This window comes from Lycium ferocissimum, chromosome 7 (assembly GCF_029784015.1).
Source record: "Lycium ferocissimum isolate CSIRO_LF1 chromosome 7, AGI_CSIRO_Lferr_CH_V1, whole genome shotgun sequence".
Taxonomy (NCBI): domain Eukaryota; kingdom Viridiplantae; phylum Streptophyta; class Magnoliopsida; order Solanales; family Solanaceae; genus Lycium; species Lycium ferocissimum.
In genome coordinates this window covers 26202150-26222327 of record NC_081348.1, presented here as the reverse complement: position 1 = coordinate 26222327, position 20178 = coordinate 26202150, and the positions used below count along the sequence as shown (strand labels likewise).

Here is a 20178-nt window from a genome sequence, read left to right as displayed (position 1 = left end):
AACTGAGCAAAAAAAAAATATCGAGTTAGGCTTTATGCAAGGCATAACTTCCGAAGTTCTAAGTATTAGGAAAGGACTAAAATTAAAGAGGCATAACTTGCCTTACAGATTTTTTTCACCAATTTGAGGGCCAAAAGTTAAAGACCACCCCAAAAGAAAGACAATCCGTGCAAAAAAATGTTTGTGCGAATGACCCCTTTTTTATTAACTAGGATTGGGCTAAGGTTTCTTCAGCCAATTTAGAAGTGAGGCTATGAATCCCCACTCACTTGGGCCACTAAACTCAAGGGCTGTGGTACGAACTGTTCATGCTGCGTTCTATGGATTTTGGGAATGTTTTCTCGTAGATGTGCAAAGAAAATACTTATGAAAATTAGATTTTTTGAATTACACGATCTTAAACTAAAATATGTATATTATGCAAAAAAACAAAAAACAAAAAATTGAATTTTGTAATTTTAAATATATCATCTGAAATATTAGAATTTAAAAGTTATTAAATATAAAGTAACATTCCTTTTAAATAAATTTACAAAATAAAAGTAGAACATATAAATTGAAACACAAAAAGTATTAAAAAAAGGGAAAAGGGTCAAAAATACCCCTCTACTTTGGAAAAAGGGCTAAAAATATCCTCCGAACTTATTTTGGGTCAAAAAGACCCCTCCCGTCCTTAAAGTTTTCAAATATATCCCTGCCTTGACGGAAATTATCCGCCAAAATAACCCGAAATTATTTTTTAAACCCGACTCAACTAAATAATAACCCATAAGATCCCCTTGTTCCCCCAATACGTAGGTATGAAGTTTGAGGGAATTGGGGGAATAAGGGGATCCTATTGGTTATTATTTAGTTGAGTCGTGTTTAAATGATGGAACGGGTTTAAAAAATAATTTCGGATTATTTTGGCGGATAATTTCCGTCAAGGCAGGGATATATTTGAAAACTTGAAGGACGGGAAGGTCTTTTTGACCCAAAATAAATTCGGAGGATATTTTTAGCCCTTTTTCCAAAGTAGAGGGGTATTTTTGATCCTTTTTCCTTAAAAAAATGATGTCATGCGTTATTGTACTGGATCCTGACTATTTATTTCATATCCAAAAGTTAGTGTTTTATTGTACTTATTAATGTGATATCAACTAGGAGATTTTTATTGGGAATAATATAAAATATACCTTAGCATCATTAAGCGATTTTGCTAAATATTTTTGTTAATATTACTCTTATTAATAGGAAATAGTTTCAATTTTATTCTTGATCTCGGAAGGAGCTTCCAACCTTAGAGTAATTTAAAATTATGATACAAGTTTAGTACAAGAGTAATTTTGAAACTCTTTTTTTTCTCGAATAATTTGAACCTATGAAGTTCACCGTTTCTAGCTGAAATTCTAATATATATATATATATATATATATATATATATATATATATATATATATATACACGAGTTCTTAACAGCAAAGTGTCATGAATGAATAAAAATGTACTAGTATAGAACAAAATTAACCATTTATGAATAGTACTCAAACAAATTTGAATCTTCGCCCATTTATATTGTTTTGTCCAACAACCAAAATAAACAAGACACGAGAGATAGCATCTCTGTCAAATAAATTCTTTAGGCCCCAAAGGTATCATTATTTTCCCAACTGTGAAAATATCCACATGAGAGGACTGTAGTATCACAAAAAGGAAGAATGAGTTAATGGAGGTTGCTGTGCAATAACCATTATTGTGCTTCCTCAAGGTCACAGGTCACATCTTAATTTGATTTGAATTATACATATACAATTCTTTTTATACATATCATATTATAATTAGCAGTTTCTACCATTGATTAATAATAAACCTGGATTATTTAGTACTAGCGATATGCATTATTTATTGAATTATAATTTTTTATATGGTGTGCGATTTACAACATTCAGTCAGCATTATATAATTATATTAGTATTACTTGAATTAAAAACAAAAATTATCAAAGTTTATATTGAAATTTTTATAATCCCAAATTCCCAATAACCAAACAAATTCCCGGGCTGTGTTGAGGGTGAGGTGAAAGGAGAGAAAAATTGTATTGCACTCGGTGTTTAATTTAATAAATACATGATATTGCTATCACCAAATCATAATTAATTAATAATATATTTTTGTCTTAATTTCTCACTTAATCATAATAAATTAGTATAATTTGGTGTAAACACTATATGCGACTAGATTTTTAAGGGGGGAGGGGGTTGGTTTTGGCCATCTCTTAACCATGAAGTGTGAACTCCAGCTACTTCCAATGAAAAAAGTTGGTGGGCAGTACAATGATTATAGAGCCAAAGGTTATAATTTTTTGAAAGAACACAAGCCTGGTAGCATAATTGGAAACCAAAAAAAGGAAAGAGAAAGTTATAGAATTTGAAATGGAGTAATGAATGTGAGTAGTAAACATAAAATTCACAAGTTTTCAAATGTGGAATACGTGCTTGGTAAGGACCAGTGGCGTATCTAGCATAGTAAACGGGGGTTCAATTGAACCCCTAACTTTCGACGCGGAGTATAAATTTATGTGTAAAAAATTATTAAAATTCTAACAAATAGTAGATATGAACCCATAACTTTAAAAATATAAAGGGTTCAATACTAAAAATGTAAGGTTGAACTCCTAGAATTTAAATCCTGAATCCGCCTCCGGTAAGGACAACACACCACACACCAGCAGCACCTTTTCACTCTTTACTAGCTACCTGTATGTGAAAGCCAAACCAAAAAGACAATCACTACTCACTTGCTGGCCATTCCACTTTCACAAAAGTAGCTTGGAAGTTCATTCTTTAGCTCCTTTTGGTGAAATTCTGATCCATCACTCCCATCTTGAAAAGAAAAATGAAAAAAACTCTCATTTTGCTTTATGTTTTTCTCGTTGCTTTCTAGATAGTGTTCCATTATATACCTTTGTTAGAGAAAATATTCAGATTTACCCCTTAACCTTTGCGATTTATCTTCCGTTTATCTTTCAGCTCATAAGAGTCTCATGGTTATCTTACATCTTAGATATATCTTCTTTAATGATATTCCAGTTTTGCTTGGACATTTTCCACGTCGAAGCCACGTAGACATACAAAAGGCAAAATTTACTAATAAACTATTAAAATGATTTATATATACCCGCTGCAATAATTTGAAACATGTAATTGAACAATAGAAAAGGTTCAAACATCCTCTGAACACTTGAAAATGGTCGAAATATATCCTTTTTTGTATTCCACCATATCAACCAAATTAGATCATTTTTTACACAGTGAAAAACCATTAGTGGGGGAGATATATTTGAAATGAAAGACAATAAGGGAACTCCTATGAGAAGAAAGATAAATGGAGGACATATATAAAGTAAATCGCAAACATTAGTGGTACACTTGGACCACCTTCTAAAATAAATTGAAGGTGTTTTTTAAAGAGATGTTCTACTAATTTAACTTACAAACATTTACAATTTTCTTTTTCGAAAGAAATACAACTATACGATTTGAGACTTGAGAGTTGGTTAAGGAGATATATGCAACAAATAAACTTAGAGCAAATGCTGGCGATATTCACAACAAATATATTCTTTAACATGTGCTTGTAATAGAAGTAGCATGGTGCAACATAACATACTGTCGTAAATTTTAGGTCCTCTCCAGTTTTTTTTTTGGTAACATGTTTTCCCAGATATCTGTTTAAATTTTTTATTTTTGTTGGACTTTTTGCATGCAAAATATCTTTTCAGAGCAGTGTTAATATTGAGGATGTTTTCTATATAAATGCCTATACAGTCACAATAATTCAAATCTTAATTACCGAGTGATTTAGTGAAATATATGTGATTCCTTCTTCCCTATTTAAAGATTTCAAAGTCGAGCCTTGCGAATCGAGAAACTCATGTTAGAGAATATTTTTACTTTAATTTAATGAGTTTTGTATCGTGCAAATCTACATTAATCTACTCAATAAATCTGAGTATCAAATAGTTAAGACTTGCGACATGTTTGCCTCTAACATAGCTAGCGTTTGGCTATAAATTTTGGATCAAATTTTAAAAGTTTATCTTCAAATATCTATTTGACCATAGATTTTGGATCAGATTTGAAAATCTATCTTCAAATTTTGGACTATAGTTTTGAGTTTTTGGAACTTCCACTTACAAAACTTCAAAGTTTTTCAAATAATATGCATATCCAAACACAACTTCAAGTTTTCAACTTCAAAAACTCAAATTTTCAAGTTTCAAGTTTCTAATTTCAAAATCTTTGGCCAAACGGGGAGCATTATGGGTGGCAGACTGGCAGTAAATAAAAAAGCAAGAAAAAATATCTGGTTAAGATGTGACCAGGAGTCTTGTGAACTCAATTCCATGCCTTTTCCTGTTATGGGTCCTTTTCTATGTTTACTCATCATTCTTCCTTTTCCTGGTTGATTCTTATTATTAGTACTTCTTTTCTTTTTTATTTTCCCACAAAATAGGCATTGGAAAAGAGTTCTCAATCTAGACCCTGTCTTCCAAGCATGAAAATGACTATCACCTTATAAAGTTTATTGACAAAACAAGAAATTTTTCCATGTGATTCCGTTCACAGAACATAATTAATTTACTACTAATTATATTTTGTCTTTTTGTATTTTCTTGGCAATTCGTGAAAGCAACCCATCATTGTATATTTCCGTGTTAATTGATTTCATATCAGATCTTCTTTTTTTAATCTCACTGCGAAGATTCCCTTTCTTTTGTTTTGTTATCAGAGAAGTTTTCAATAAAAATGATGGCACTGTAACTACTATACTTTCATAAGATTAATAAAAAATGGAATACAATTTTTTTTTTTTTTTTTGTTGAAATAAATGACTGAGGTCAGCATTTCTTGATTTGAAAAAATAACTGAACAAAAGTTTCAAAATTACACAGATATTGAATGCCTTGAGCAACAAAATTTTAAAATTCAAACCCAACCAACCTGTTCTCTTACATTTATGAGAAGTAGTACTTACTACTAGTCAGAACTCAGTAGTCCTCTATTATTTTGACTGTCTTTTTAAGTAGTAGTACTATTAGAAAAGAAGTCACAAAAATGAATAAAATCCCCAACCTTAGTTCCTCAAAACCTTTTGTTCATCCCTCAAAAGGAAAAGGTTTCAAAATCTTTTGCTCATCCCTCAATAGGAAAATATAGTATACTCCTCCATTTCATTTTAAATGACACTCTTATTATTTAAAACATCAAAAAATTATCTTAAACAAATTTTCACATATAATTTCACTACCTCTAATTTCTATAAATGTAAATTTTCTTTTAAAAATTTAAAAATGTATTCCTTCCGTCCCAACTAATGTGGCGGTATACGGATTTCGAGAATCATACGAGTTTTTTTCTTTAAATCATAATATATTTATATGCCTTTTAAATTGTTAATTCATATAATTTTATTTTCAACACTATCATAATTAAGAGGTTTGATTATCATAATCTCGACACATCAATTAGGACAGAGGGAGTAATTCTTTAAATTTAGACAAAATTTTATTCAAAATAATAGTCTTCCCAAGCTAGCTAGTTACCGGTTACTGGTTACACCAGTTACCAAGATTCAAATTGGATTCTTGGAGTTTTCTTCTTTCTGCTTATTAGTCACACACTGGCCACTGCTATATCTTCTTCACACAAAAGCCAACACTCCTTTCTTGATTATTGCCAAAAACAACTTTCCCACAAGCTTTTCCATCTATTTTTCTTGCAAACCAAAAATGGGGTTTCTCTCTTTTCTCTCTTCCATTTTCTTTTTCATCTTAATCCTAACATACCAACAACAAAGTGTTTCTTGTGAACCCATTGTTACTAAAACTCCTTTATCCTTGCTTATGACTATCAAAGCTTCTTTGGACCCAAAAAACCTCAAACTTTCATCATGGTCAGCTAATTCAACTGACCCATGCAATGGTTCTTTTGAAGGTATTGCTTGTAATGAGTTTGGTCAAGTTGTTAACATTTCTTTACAAGGCAAAGAGCTTACTGGAAAAATACCACCTGAGATTGGTCAGCTTCAAAGCTTGTCTGGGTTGTACTTGCATTTCAACAAGCTACATGGGGTTGTACCTAAAGAAATTGCCAACTTAACTCAGCTATCAGATTTGTATCTCAATGTGAATAATCTATCTGGTGTTATTCCTACTGAGGTTGGCAACATGTCTAATCTTCAAGGTAGGTTCTTTTTGTTTTACTATCTTTGCTGTTTTGACTATCTTTATGCTTAACATTACTTAATTTGAATGAATATTTGAACCTTGCTAAATAGATCTATAGCTCTCTTAATGAAATGAGTAGCTCAATGAAGAGCCTAAGAAGTGACAATGCTTCTTGGAGGCTAATTATTTGCTGTTAGTTAATAGTCATTTGACAATGCCTATGGTTTTTCTTGAAAAAGCTTCGATTTTTAGTATTCATTAGTCATTATGAGTCTATATTAAAGTGGTTTCTTGAAGTTTCTTTAATGAGGTAATTTTTGTTCCTGTGTAGCTTACAGATAGGTGCTTAGAACATGAAACACTTGAAAAAGCCTCTAGCTTTGGTTTTATGTTTAGCTTTTCTGTGTAATTAGTTACTCTGCCCATTGGTTGGAGCTTCAATATGGGCTAATGCTTGAAGAAAGTTCCAACCTTGCTGGCAAACTTAAATTTCTTAGTCTTTTATTTAGGTGGCTTTGTCCTTTTTCTGCATTTTTTTTTTGTTGAATGAAATCTCAAATAAAGTAACTGAGCTTCATTTGTTTTCTGATTTTACACAGTATTGCAACTATGTTATAACCAGTTGATTGGAAGCATACCTAATCAACTTGGGGCTTTGAAGAAGCTCAGTGTTCTTGCTTTGCAAGTCAATCAGTTAACTGGGGCAATTCCTGCAAGCTTGGGAGACTTGGAGATGTTAACCAGGCTTGATTTGAGCTTCAATAATCTTTTCGGTTCGATTCCAGTAAAACTCGCCGATGCTTCAAAGCTACAAGTTGTTGATCTCAGAAATAATACCCTCTCTGGCAATGTCCCTTTAGGTAATTCAATTTGAATTTCTTGATAGCACCTTTAATCCTATTTCGTTGCTTCATACGCTTCAGAAATGTAGCAATATTTGGTATTCTAATTCCCGCAAATATGAATCCCTATGTTTATTGTTAAACATGATACTAGAACTAACTCTCTTTTTGGTCTTTTTGAAGCCTTAAAGAGACTGAATGAGGGATTTCAGTACTCAAACAATCCAGACTTATGTGGAGTTGAGTTTTCTTCCTTGAAACTCTGCACTGTATCTAGTCTAAACCAAAACAGACCAGAACCATTTGGACCTGGTTCGAATCGTCTCCCCAAAAAAGACATCCCAGAATCTGCAAACGTGCAAGCAACACAAACGAATCAGTCCAAAAAATCACAAACTGTTGTGGTCGTTGGCGTTATTGCACTCTTCGTTGCAGTAGCAGTAACTGGGCTTTTCACATTTTCATGGTACCGCCGTCGGAAGCAGAAAATTGGAGGTACTCTTGATTCCTCGGATAGGCGACTCAGTACTGATGAAGTGAAGGAAGTCTCTAGAAGAAGCGCGTCACCCCTCATCAGCTTGGAGTATTCCAATGGTTGGGATCCATTGGGCAAAGGCCGAGGTGGAAGTGCTTTCTCTCAGGAAGTATTTGAGAGCTTTATGTTCAATTTGGATGAAGTTGAGTCTGCTACACAGTACTTTTCTGAGGCAAATTTGTTAGGCAAGAGTAATTTCACAGCTGTCTATAAAGGGACATTGAGGGATGGGTCTATTGTTGCTATTAAGTGCATTTCCAAGACTAGCTGCAAGTCTGATGAAACTGAATTTCTCAAGGGACTAAAGCTCTTGACTTCATTGAAACATGAAAATCTTCTGAGGTTGAGAGGCTTTTGCTGTTCAAAAGGTCGGGGAGAATGCTTTCTGATCTATGATTTTGTCCCCAATGGAAATTTGTTGCAGTACCTTGACGTGAAGGATGGAAAAGGAAAGGTCCTTGATTGGTCTACCAGACTTTCTATAATCAAAGGCATCGCCAGAGGTGAGCTACTGTTTGATTATTGTCTCATGTTCTCATCATAGCTCTTTGACAACCAAATTTATGCTCTATCAGATCTTAGCAATGGAAAGAAATTTCATGTGCTAATAAACATGGTTTACCTCTTGAAGTGATAGAATGGATATAAACTAATCTTTTTTTATCCTTGAGCTCTGTGTTCCTCCTGAAAGTATTTCTATAGGATTTGATAACAGTCTGCCTATAATCTTTTGTGGTTAATACTTTTTCTTGTCCTTGTTATTTGAATAACGGAATCTCATAAGTGTTGTTTAACAGGTATTCATTACTTGCATGGAAACAAGGGAGGCAAACCTGCCCTAGTCCATCGAAATATATCAGCTGAAAAAGTACTTGTTGACCAACACTACAACCCATTGCTCTCAGAGTCTGGTCTGCACAAACTACTAGCAGATGACATTGTCTTCTCAACACTCAAGGAAAGTGCTGCAATGGGCTATCTAGCTCCCGAGTATACAACCACTGGCAGGTTCACCGAAAAGAGTGATCTCTACGCCTTTGGCATGATTATATTCCAGATTCTCTCCGGAAGGCGTAGAATCACAAACTCTAACCATCAAGGGGCAGAGATGTCCAGATTTGAAGACTTCGTTGACCCGAATCTTTGGGGCAACTTTGTTGAAGCGGAGGCAGTTCAGATGGCAAAGGTTGCTCTACTTTGCACGCACGAGTCACCAGATCAGAGGCCAACCATTGAAATCGTCATGCAAGAACTGAATGACTTGACCTCCAGCAAGTCTTGAATGCTCGTGTAAAACCCAAATTCCCAAATGACCATTAGGAGCGTGATACTAACTGCTTTCTGATGCCAGGAGTTGGCACTCTTTTCCCATCCTTTCGGTCCGGCACGACTTGTGCTTTAGGACGATGCATATGAATTTCAGCGGCTGTTCCACATAGTTTATAACTAATGCACCTCGACGTAGATAGCCTTGAGAGATCAGTTCTCTTGTATTATTGTCACTTAGCCATGATTCTCAGCAGGTTTCTCCACTTGCAAACTAGTGTATCAGAACTTCAATTTCTATTTATTACTAACTGTTTTACAAGTATCATAAATGACCTCTTGTTATTGGAATACTACTTTCATAGTATCATATTTTGTAGAACAGTTTTTTGTAACCAGTGATCAATTTCTCTATTTACTAACGACAGAATTAGAGGTCTTCAACAATTAACACCGAGGGGTCGTTTGGTTGTTGGTTAGGAAGTGAATTGTTCATACATTAGAATCAACATAATTAGTAACATGGCTGGTATCATTTTAGTTGATATGTATAAAATTCAGCATATCAAGTACGATGTTTGTTTATTAGTCTACAATCCCAGATAACTAATTATATGTAATATAAGTTATGAGGAAGTTGATGCAATATTTTATGCAGAGTAGAAGAAGCAATAACTAATAATAAATGAATAACTAAATCCTGCATAACTAAACCTTACGTAACTAATTGCATAACTCCAACAGCAACCAAACAACTAGTGAGGGTACAGGTTGTTTAGTCAGTCTTGTCTACAAGAAGTAAACTAGGAGATCACAAAATTATATGAAATGTACTTCAAAAAACAGTATTTCTACCCCCATCAGTAAGCTCAAAAAGGAAAAAGGGAATAGAAGAAAACAGAAAGAGGACATAATGATATGTAGTATCCTAGGCTATAAATTTTGGACACATATCAATTTGAGCACTTCAAATTGATAAAACTGAATGAGTGAATGGTCCAACTTACTCTCCAGAATGTGATGTAACCAAAGTCAAGATGGCAAAACAACTTCTTACTCCAGCTAAGATCCAAATTCTTCTAATCCCAACATGTGATCTTCTGACGTTTGATTCCACCACCAGAAATTCCAAACAAGAAAATAATTTGAAAGTTTTGGCTGGAACCAAACAGGACAATAATGCCCCTCCAATCCCTGGACCAGCATTGCAGCAAAACTTGACTCTTTTCTGTGTCTACACTTACAATTTTACTTCATCTTCCAAGAATAGGACAAGGTTGAAGTTCACAAACTTGATCATGTGGTTTTCATTCTTTACGAAAAAGAATGAGGAAATACAGTCAAGACATATCTATAACAAACCATCTTCTATAATATTATCTCACTATAACATCCGAGTTTTCTGTGAGACCGATCTTTCATGTTATATTATATTATTTGTCTTTCTATAATAACATCTCGCTATAGCAGCCAAAACATAGTTGGCCAAATGATTAACTGTAGTACATGTTCAGTTTGGATATAACTTATGCACACTGACATTGTAAAATTCATACTATCACTGACTCATTTTTCAGCTTACTTATTCCACTTATTATGGACAGTTACTTGCTGACCTAATAGTATAAACATTATTTTGCGCAGTTCTGTGGTAGAATTTAAGCTCGTTCAGTATTTTATGACAAGTAGGTTCTCGTGACCAGAGAAGCAACTTTATGTTTTCCCCCACTTTCTACTCTGTGTTGCCTGTGAATATTTTTTGTCCTTGGCAAAGTTGTCATCCTTCTCTTGCCCTCCCTACTAGTAGCACAGTAGGGATTCCTATTATTCTACAGCATCTAGCTCCTTTAATTAATTGATACTAGTACTATTTTTATTGCTGAAATTGCAGTATGATTTTATGATTTTTTCAGAATGTGCTAAAAAAGTTCTTGGATGGAGGAACCTAAGGGTCTAAGAGAATTCAGAGTTAAAGAAGTAATATGACTTTCTCTAGTAGGCTAACTCTAGTTTCATACTCTAATTGATAGCTGGGATTGGACGAATAATTGACTACACACGTTCTACCCCCAAGTTGATGTCATTTTGAAAAACCCACTTAAGTGAAAATCAGTGGTGATCCATGACAAACATGTCCCAATTTGTACTGTTGATGGCCTAATTTGAAGAGGACGTGAAATAGTAAAAACTTGGTAGGTTTCCTAGTCGGCGATTCACAAATAGTATCTGATCATTTTATATCCTTAATTTTCACTCTTTCATCCTGTGGTAGTTCAAAACTTGACCTGGGCCAGAGCCAACTGGCTCAAAGCGAGGTCCAGCCCATAGAAGCCAAAGCTACCCCGTGCAACGCTCCATTGCAGGGTTATGCGACGAACCTTCAGCAATGTGCCCTCTTACCCTCTGTTTGGATGGTTGTTTCCCGTGGTTCATTAATGTACAGTATGGTATAGTATGGTGTTGTATTGTATTGTCTACGTATTAATGAACATAATGTTCGGATAGACTGTATCGTTTGTTGTGATTTAATAACATTTATATTATTTGGTTTTATTTGTATGTGTATATAATACTTGTAAGTTTACTAAAATATCTTTAACTCTTAATTAGAAATTAATTTATATATATTAATAAAACTCAGATAAAGAATAAATAGGAACTTTAAAAAATAAGTAGGTAGTGGGTGCGGGTGGTGTGAGGTGGGTAGTTGTGGGATGAGAGTGGGGGTAGTGGGTGGTAGGGTGGGGGTGAGTGGTTGTAGGGGTGGGGTTGGGTGGTGGTGAGGTGGGGGTGGTGGAGGGGTAGGTGGTGTGACTTGGGTGTTGTAGGATAAGGGTGGGCGTGAGTTGTTATGGGGTGGGATTGGGCGGTGGTGAGGGGTAGTGGGTTGTGGTTGGGGTGGTGGGGGTGGGTGGCGGGGGGAGTGGGGTGGGGTGGGTGGTAGCGTGGGGGTGGGGGTGGGTGGTAGCGTGGGGTGGGGTGGGGATGAGTGGTAGGGTCGGGGTGGGGGTGCGTGGTAGGGTGGGGGTGAGGTGGGGCGGATGGTGGAGGGTGGGGTATAATGGAGAAATGAAATACGCAACCACAAAAAACCACCAAATCCGTGGTTTTCAAAATTGAGACTTTTTATGGTTATATAATCATGGAATGAACCACGGGTTTACAATACCATACCACATAATTTTAAGAATAATGGAAACAAACATGGTTTCATAGAAAACCATACATTAATGAACCACGGGAAACCACCATCCAAACAGGGGGTTACCGAGTGAACCCACAATGTCCACCTTCCGAGATATTCACAACCACCTCCAAGAATCAATCATCGTGACCTTGAAACAAAGCTAGAACTGCTAATTAGGATAAATGAGCTAACTGTGGATATGATGCCGGAAATAGATCGATTTTATATCAGCCTTCAGTTTCAATTAGCAAAAGCAATGTCTCCTTCTATAATATGGATTCTAGACATTCATGTTCTGTCTATGAATGAGTGGAATGGCTTATTTCCAACTCCCAAGACTCTTAACCGCACGTCTTAGGTGGACCATTAGGGCTGGTCTCTCTACTATAGGAAGGACCCTAATCCACTACCAATGACAATCTTCAACTTTGAATCAACTATTACTCACTTAGTTACTGAATCCCACTGGATCACTCTCCCTGTTCCCTTTACTATAAACACTTGCTATTTTGAAGCTCTTATCTTGTATTGGCAGCTTGGACGCACAAACTATAATAATCTAGCTCAGCGATGCCCCAAACAAGTACAACAACAATAGTAACTAAGGCCCCGTTTGGACATGGTTTGAAACTATGGTTTGAAATCATGTTTGGACATGCATTTTAGATATTTTAAGGAGCATTTTCTCTTATACACATAAAAACCCCACAAGTTGTGAAAACTATCAAAACATTCTCAATTCTTATACAATCTTACCAAATGAGCAAGTCACAGTTCATAACAAAATTAATACACTAATTCATAACAACCGGCTCAAAATTAATACTAGAAGACCTTTCTAAAAATACAACATCAATTGATCAAATTTTAGTTCAATAAATAAAATTAAACTATAGGTCTTTTTTTACAAAATTAAAAGGTTGGTAGACATAAATAAAATTTGGTGGAAGTTAATGAAATTGGTAAGTGATTGATGGGGGTAATTGTTAAAAATATCTACCAACTTATGGATCTTTTTTTACAAAATATAAACTTATGGGTTAAATTTTATATTTAAAAAGTTGAAACCATAGTTTCAAACCATGGTTCCAAACGTATGTCCAAGCACTGGTTTCAAACCATGGGATGGCCAAACGCCTACTAAGCCTCAATTCCAAAATTCTCACTTACCATGTTACTCTATGTAAACTTATCTCAGGTCAATATTATACAACATAAAAAATAAAATAAAAAATAAAATAAAATACTAGAAGTCCTTGCATTTACATTTTCTTTATTACTATGTTACAATCTCATTTTAATGATGTCAATGCCTATCCCATTAACTGGTGGAATTTAACATCCACATATTCTTGGCCCTTGAGGTAGTTAGGTGTGGCATGGGGGATTCAAGATGTGGTACTCTATGAATTGTGAAGGAGGTAAAAGAGTGTTTAACTGCATGCAGTTATATTTTGAACTTCTCTTATTAGATACATTGACTTAAATTTACAAGTTGCAGGATTGTCTTTCCTGGTACTTTGCTAATTACAGAGGAACAGCTTAAAATAATTCCCTGTCCTGAGCTAGAAAATGCAAATGACTAGTTAAAATTGGCTTCGTGAATGGAGGTAAACTCCTCGACCACAAAGGAGAGACCTCACAGCTATACACAAACCATCTGTAATGTGGAATAGATCTCTTCAACTTGATCATGGGATTTGTCTCCCACAGAGAACTCGTGGACAATTCCTTGGAGCTCAATCCTACTGCTTCCAACAATTTTCTTCAGGTCTCTTTCTTTCATTATTGTCCGAACCCTTCTCACATAGTCCCACTTACCAAATTGAGCAAATACGTTAGACAAAAGCACATAGGAACTTGAATTATGAGAATTCAGTCCAACTAAATGCTTATCCATTGGGTCTCCAATGTGGACGTTTTCTTGATTCCTGCATGAACTTAGCAACGTTCGCCAAACTACATCATTAGGACAGATTGGCATTTCATCGACAAATTTTATGGCCTCCTCCACATACCCTGCTCGGCTAAGGATGTCAACCATGCATCCATAATGCTGGAGTTTAGGTTCCATATGATGTGCCCTTCTCATGATTTCGAAACAGATCATGCCTTCCTTTACCAGTCCAGAATGACCACAAGCATTCAAAACCGTTATAAATGTGATATCATCTATATCTAATGAAAGTCTTTCCATCTCCATGAACAATTGGAAAGCTAGGTCCCCAAAGCCATGAATGGCCAAACCACCAATCATAGAATTCCAGTGATCAACGTTTTTCTCTTTGATTTCACTGAACACGCCCATTGCACTATCTATATTGCCACATTTTGCATACATGTCTATCAAAGCGACACCAAGCTTTCCAGCCACAAGAAACCCATTCTCCGCTATATAACAGTGTAGTCCAATCCCATCATCAATGTAACCTAACTCTGCCACTGCAGAAAGCGCAATCAACAAGGTGGTACTATCAGGAGCCAAGCTACTCCCTCTTAACATATCACGAAATACTTTTAATGCTTCAAGGCAGTGTCCATTCTTGACATACCCAGCCATAATAGCATTGCAAGAAACCACATCCCTTTCAGGCATTTCATCAAAGAAACGTCTTGCAATATCAATCTTACCAATTTTTGCATACCCATCCACCATTATAGCCCAACTAACAACATCCTTCTTCGGTATCATGTCAAAGAAAGCAGTACCCTTTTCAAAATTTCCACTTTTCACACAACAATAAAGCATCAAATTCCAAGAAACCAAATCCCTTTCGGGCATTTTATCAAACAAATCCCAAACAACATCAAACCCTTGATCCAATTTGACATAACCAGTAAGCATAGCATTCCAAGAAACCAAATTCCTCATCTCCATTGGCATAAAATCAAACAAACAACAAGCAACATCAAGCATGCCACATTTCACATACCCATCAATCATAGTATTATATGAAATAGAATCTCTCATGGACATTCTATCAAACACTTGGTGACCATACTCAACATACCCACACCTTATATACATAGAAATCAAACAATTTTGCAAAAATACATCAGACCCAAATCCTAATTTCCTCAATAGTCCATGAACTTGCATTCCATGCTTAACAAAACCCATTTTTGAACATGCTTTCAACACTATAGATAAAGAATACTCATCCACAAAAACACCATTTTTAAGCATTAGACAGAACACTTCAAAAGCCTTATAAGGGTCATTTCCATGTGAAAAAGACTTCATTATTACATTCCAAAGAAATGGGTCTTCTTGATTTCGCTTTGAACAACAGAAGTTATCAGAAAAGAATAGAAAACGAGCAAATTCAATGACGGGTGTGTAAGGGGAAGAAGAGAAGTTTAAGATAAGTTTTGTGGTCAAAAATGGATTTTTTATTAGTCTTGTGGTTATTAATCGGGCATGAAGTTGATCAATGTCCACTTGTGTTTTGCATTTTTGTGAGAAAGTAAGTGTTGGGTGTGTTAAGTTCCATGTTTGGTTTGAATTTGCTACAAGAAGCATCAGTTTTTGTGCTTTGAGTTCCTTGTTCTTGAGCTATGTACAAAGAGTGAAGTGTTCGTTAATTTTTTTAACGGCCAATATAACGGTTAAGAGGATTGATTTTTGTTGGCAATTGGGCTATAACTGATGCTGGCCCATAAAAATATCTGGCGTAAGGCTTTTTGGTTGAAATGACATAAGATTTGGATTCACTTGATAATTTTGCGGCTTAACACAAGAAGAAATTGCACGGTTTGTCCTTCAAATGGCCTTAATTTTTGCAGTTCTAAATTGAACTTACGGCTGGTAGAGCAAGTGCGGAACATAACTTATGAAATATTATGATGCGAAAATATAAAATTATGTTCGTTATTTATTTGAGGGACAGAAATTAAAGACCAACACAAAATAGAGCCAAAGTGCAAATAACCCTTAATATAATAAAATCCCATGAACTGTACACCATTTTCCCTTTTACGCATCTTAAAAAGTAGGGCGCAGATCTAGCCTTATAAAGTTAAAAATTCACTATATATATAAATTTGATTGTGAACCTAACTATTATTATATATTAACTTGAATTTATTGTCAAAATTATAAACTTTAAATCATGGATCCGCCTATATGAATAAAACATCGAACATCCTTTCCCACAATTTTTATGTAACTTACATGAACATGTTCTCGAATATATAACTCAAGATTTGATAATTAAGCTGCAGCTTGCCATAACCTTAATTATCAGGTATAAAGGAAAGGAGTTTTAATTAAAAAACCTAGTATGTGTCACAAAACCATTCACCAGTTTTTTGATACCTTTTTAAATTAAAACAAAGAAGAAAAGAGATGGTATGGTTGGCAGGGGGGTCGGATTGATCAACCAAAAATAATATTCATACGCTTTAGATGCTTTGTTTTTCTTTTTCTTTGGTAAATTGTGATTTTCGGGTCAGTTTGGAAAATGTACACATCGACTATTCACCGAACAGCTGTTATCTTCCGCACAAATTTTAGATGTATGCTCTCTAATTACAGCTTAGATAAATAGGCAGAAATAGCCTACTAATTTTTATGTTAATCTATGCTGGAATTTGAACCCTAGTAATCTTCATTGTTTAATTAGATTTCAATAATTATTAATAATATTTCGCACTAGATTTTGATAATTATCAATAAGATTTATGTTATATACATTGATAAATGATATTATAAAGACTTTTTATACTATCACTATCTAACAGCTTAAATATTTTTTTCATTGTGGATGGTATTTCAGCTCTTATTATCACTAATATTCCTCCACGCTAGCTATAATTTAAGGGCTAGTTTGGTATGAGGGATAAGGATAAATAATCTCGGGATTATATTTGAGATGAGTTTATCCCATGTTTGGTTGGGATAAAGTCGCGGTATAACTAATCCCGAGATAGTAATGTTATTTTATCCCTATGGGAGTGTGGAATAACTAATCCTAGGATAAGTTATCCCAGGATAACTTGTTTCCAACCAAACGACCCCTAACAGATAAAAGTTTTGAGACAAACGAATGATGTAACAAGCTTAATTCATGAAGTTACCGCTAAAGTTTTGATTATTAATGGATTGAGCAACTTATATAGTTTGTGCATATAATGGTCGCGAATAAATAAAACATAAATAATTGATGAGCATCATTCATCCTCTAGGCCGCCATGATAAGTTATCACATCTTCCTAATTTTTGTTTATTTATTTATTTTTAGATCTTAATATACGGTAAGGTCTACGCTGAACTCTGTACGGCCCTAGTGGATTTTGATTAGATAAATTAATTGGTAGACCTTATATAAAAATTTAACGTAATTATCTGATTTGACTATTTAGATTTATAGAGTAGGAGAAGAATTGAGGGGCTAAATGTAGTTTTGTAAGCAACTAGTTGGGAAAAGAAATCTGAAAAAGGAACGTTCACTTTTATTTAGTAGTTATCACGCTCCAACTAATTGCAACTGGAGAAGTTGACTCAACGATGCATCACTTCCATGCGTATTTCCTTTATACTATAATTCAAATTCTTAACAATTTTTTTTTATTTTTAAAAAAGGTATTAATTTAACCAACCATGCCTATCCACGTAAATGTGCGTATTTTGTCGATTAGCTAGCATAAATTACATCTCTTACATTAGGTTCATGCACATATAGAACAAGCTAATTAGCTAGATGCTTCAGGAAAGTACGCCGTAGTTTATAAAGGTTGTTGGCTTTTGTGTTATATCTCAATGTCAACACCCAAATTATATAGTGTCGTACCAAATGATAAAATAGAGTTTTAAAAAACAAAGAATGATATCTAGGAGATGGATCTGTTGCTCATAACTAAATTTAATAGGAGTACTAAGTTTAAATTATCTATAGGTAGAAAAAGACAGTTTTAAAAATTAGAAAAAGCTCATTGACTAGCTTAGCTACTAAGGCAGGTTTGGTGTTGTGGATACAAAATGCCAACGGTTTTCAAGAAACAAACTATATATCTACTTTATATAGATATATAGATATATATATATATATATATATATATATATATATATATATAATAGCAACCAAACACCTCTTGTACAAGATAATTAATCCACCATTTAATTTCTTTCATGTACTGAAAGGAAAACATCCTCCTTAAAAGAAGAAGACGAAGAAGAAATAATAGAGATGACATTAGTTTGGTCTCCAGAAACAGCTTCTAAAGCTTATCTTGACACCATACAAATAGTAAGCAAAAACAATTTACTTCTATTAATTTGTCTATATATCTATATACGTGCCTTCTATTCTTTTTTCCTTCAATTGATTAATTGGACTCATATGCATGCAGTGTGAAATATCAAGTAAAACAACTGCTGCGGAATTTTTATCAGCCATAGCTGCAGGATATAACGCAAAATTAATAGTTGAAGTACGGAAGAAACAAGAAAGTGGCAACGCAAATATCCCCACAAGCACGGGTATTAAATTGTGTGATCACTTTATCTTTAAAGTTATATAACTGTTAAATAGAACACACTTAATCTCATTTAATTTTTTGTAGTATTAACGGGTGACACTGATAATTAAATTGAGAGCTTTGCATGTTGTGGTACCATGTTACAGTAATTAAATCGTATAATCACCTCATCCAAAAGCTTAAATTTACTGTTAATTGAGAGATCATATGCATCTTTTTATTAATTAGGTACTTAAGTACTGTATGTCTTTTACGACAGGCCTGGCCATAGCGGCGAAACACACACATGGGAGGCACATATGCGTCGTACCGGAAGAAGCGTCAAGAGTAGAATACGTCAGCGCCATGCACAAGTTATTGGCTGACGTCTCCTTGCCGGAAGTCGTGGTGGGAGAGGTGGAGGAGGTAATGAGAAAAAAGCTGATCTATAGGGTTCATTTTCTGATTGTTGATGGTGGGAGAAAAGACTTTGCCAGAGCTTTAACTAGTGTTAAATTGAGTCAACATGGAGCAATTTTGGTATGTAAAAGTGAAAGCAAAAGGAATAATATAAGTGTAAGCAGTAGGTTCAGCTGGAAAGGGGTGCTGGATGCCAAAGTAAATGTTGTGAGAGCAATAACACTTCCATTTGGAAATTATGGATTAGAGATTGCTTATATAGCAAGCAGTAATTATGATGGAAGTCTGAAGTCCAGAAAAAATCCAAAGCATTGGATTAGGCATGTTGATCAAGACTCAGGTGAAGAACATGTGTTCCGACGATGAATATACAAATGTCAAATCTTGTTTAATGTATATGTACATATATACTAAATATCGAATCCGCATTCTTGACTTCTTCATGTGTTACTTCTTTATATTTTGAATTCTCTTAGAGAAAATTCTGGCTCAAGAGGAAGATGCAAATTCGATTACCATTTCCTCTTTCTCTGTATAGATAGGAAGATATTAATAGTATTTGCATTAATTTCTGCATAGAGTCGTAATTAGCTTTTCTGGTGATGCGTGTTGTTAATCTAGGAAACGATTCTTGTGTTGTCACTTGTCATGTACTCGTGTACTTTTGTATAGACCTGGCCTTAAAAGAATGAAGAAGAAAAGAGGCACCTTAGTTTTGCTATATACGCACTTCATTTTGCTATATGCTCATATATACTCCATTCATGTGTTGTCAATTCGCGTGTTATCATGTACTTGATGCAATTTAGGAAGACACCTTCACTTTGCTATATACTCATATATTCATTCCCGCTCGTGATTGAATTTACAAAGATTTCACCCACAAATTGATACCATTAATTGCACGGTTGGTAACGTCGGCCCATTAACTTTACAATTTTCCAACTAATTAAATATCTCATGCTAGTTAAAACACGTGTTTTTATGCACTTATATGAGGTTTTCCAACTAAATATAATAGACGATTTTTTTAAGAAAAAAAAATATCAATATAATTCTCATATATATTCTACGAGAAAAGAGCATCTATTTTTTCTTTCTTTCTAATACTTCTCATTGTAGATTGAGTTCACGTTCATAAAGGAGAAAAAAAGGCAAAATGCCAAATTAAACTAGAAGAGTACTATGGTTTATGTGTATATCTATGACAAAAAAATTCGTGGATGGAAGGGACAAACTCAATGGTTTCTTCAACTGAAAA

The 20178-nt window shown here is 34.6% G+C and overlaps 3 protein-coding genes across 3 annotated transcripts; 2 read left to right on the top strand and 1 right to left on the bottom strand.

Moving 5' to 3' along the window:
* Positions 1–5692: 5692 nt before the first annotated feature.
* On the top strand, positions 5693–9218 carry LOC132064059 (LRR receptor-like serine/threonine-protein kinase GSO1). Its single transcript, XM_059456922.1, has 4 exons — positions 5693–6224; positions 6808–7068; positions 7234–8088; positions 8383–9218. Exons 1-4 carry the CDS (start codon positions 5771–5773, stop codon positions 8865–8867), a joined length of 2055 nt encoding a protein of 684 aa, XP_059312905.1. The 5' UTR covers positions 5693–5770; the 3' UTR covers positions 8868–9218.
* Positions 9219–13488: 4270 nt separating this feature from the next.
* LOC132064058 (pentatricopeptide repeat-containing protein At2g45350, chloroplastic) lies at positions 13489–15639 on the bottom strand. Its single transcript, XM_059456921.1, has one exon. It carries the CDS (start codon positions 15559–15561, stop codon positions 13684–13686), a length of 1878 nt encoding a protein of 625 aa, XP_059312904.1. The 5' UTR covers positions 15562–15639; the 3' UTR covers positions 13489–13683.
* A 2490-nt stretch (positions 15640–18129) lies between these two features.
* On the top strand, positions 18130–19360 carry LOC132062637 (uncharacterized). The gene is made up of 3 exons (XM_059455169.1): positions 18130–18286; positions 18390–18519; positions 18778–19360. Exons 1-3 carry the CDS (start codon positions 18227–18229, stop codon positions 19281–19283), a joined length of 696 nt encoding a protein of 231 aa, XP_059311152.1. The 5' UTR covers positions 18130–18226; the 3' UTR covers positions 19284–19360.
* The last annotated feature ends 818 nt before the right edge of the window (positions 19361–20178 follow it).

What these genes read in the sequence shown, in the direction of transcription:
- LOC132064059 (XM_059456922.1), top strand. Translation starts at nt 5,771, where the DNA reads ATGGGGTTTCTCTCTTTTCTCTCTTCCATTTTCTTTTTCATCTTAATC. An exon ending in CTCTGGCAATGTCCCTTTAG is followed by an intron (nt 7,069 to 7,233) that starts GTAATTCAATTT and finishes GTCTTTTTGAAG; the next exon opens with CCTTAAAGAGACTGAATGAG. An exon ending in AATCAAAGGCATCGCCAGAG is followed by an intron (nt 8,089 to 8,382) that starts GTGAGCTACTGT and finishes GTTGTTTAACAG; the next exon opens with GTATTCATTACTTGCATGGA.
- LOC132064058 (XM_059456921.1), bottom strand. Translation starts at nt 15,561, where the DNA reads ATGCTTCTTGTAGCAAATTCAAACCAAACATGGAACTTAACACACCCA.
- LOC132062637 (XM_059455169.1), top strand. Translation starts at nt 18,227, where the DNA reads ATGACATTAGTTTGGTCTCCAGAAACAGCTTCTAAAGCTTATCTTGAC. An exon ending in ATCTTGACACCATACAAATA is followed by an intron (nt 18,287 to 18,389) that starts GTAAGCAAAAAC and finishes ATATGCATGCAG; the next exon opens with TGTGAAATATCAAGTAAAAC. An exon ending in AAATATCCCCACAAGCACGG is followed by an intron (nt 18,520 to 18,777) that starts GTATTAAATTGT and finishes CTTTTACGACAG; the next exon opens with GCCTGGCCATAGCGGCGAAA.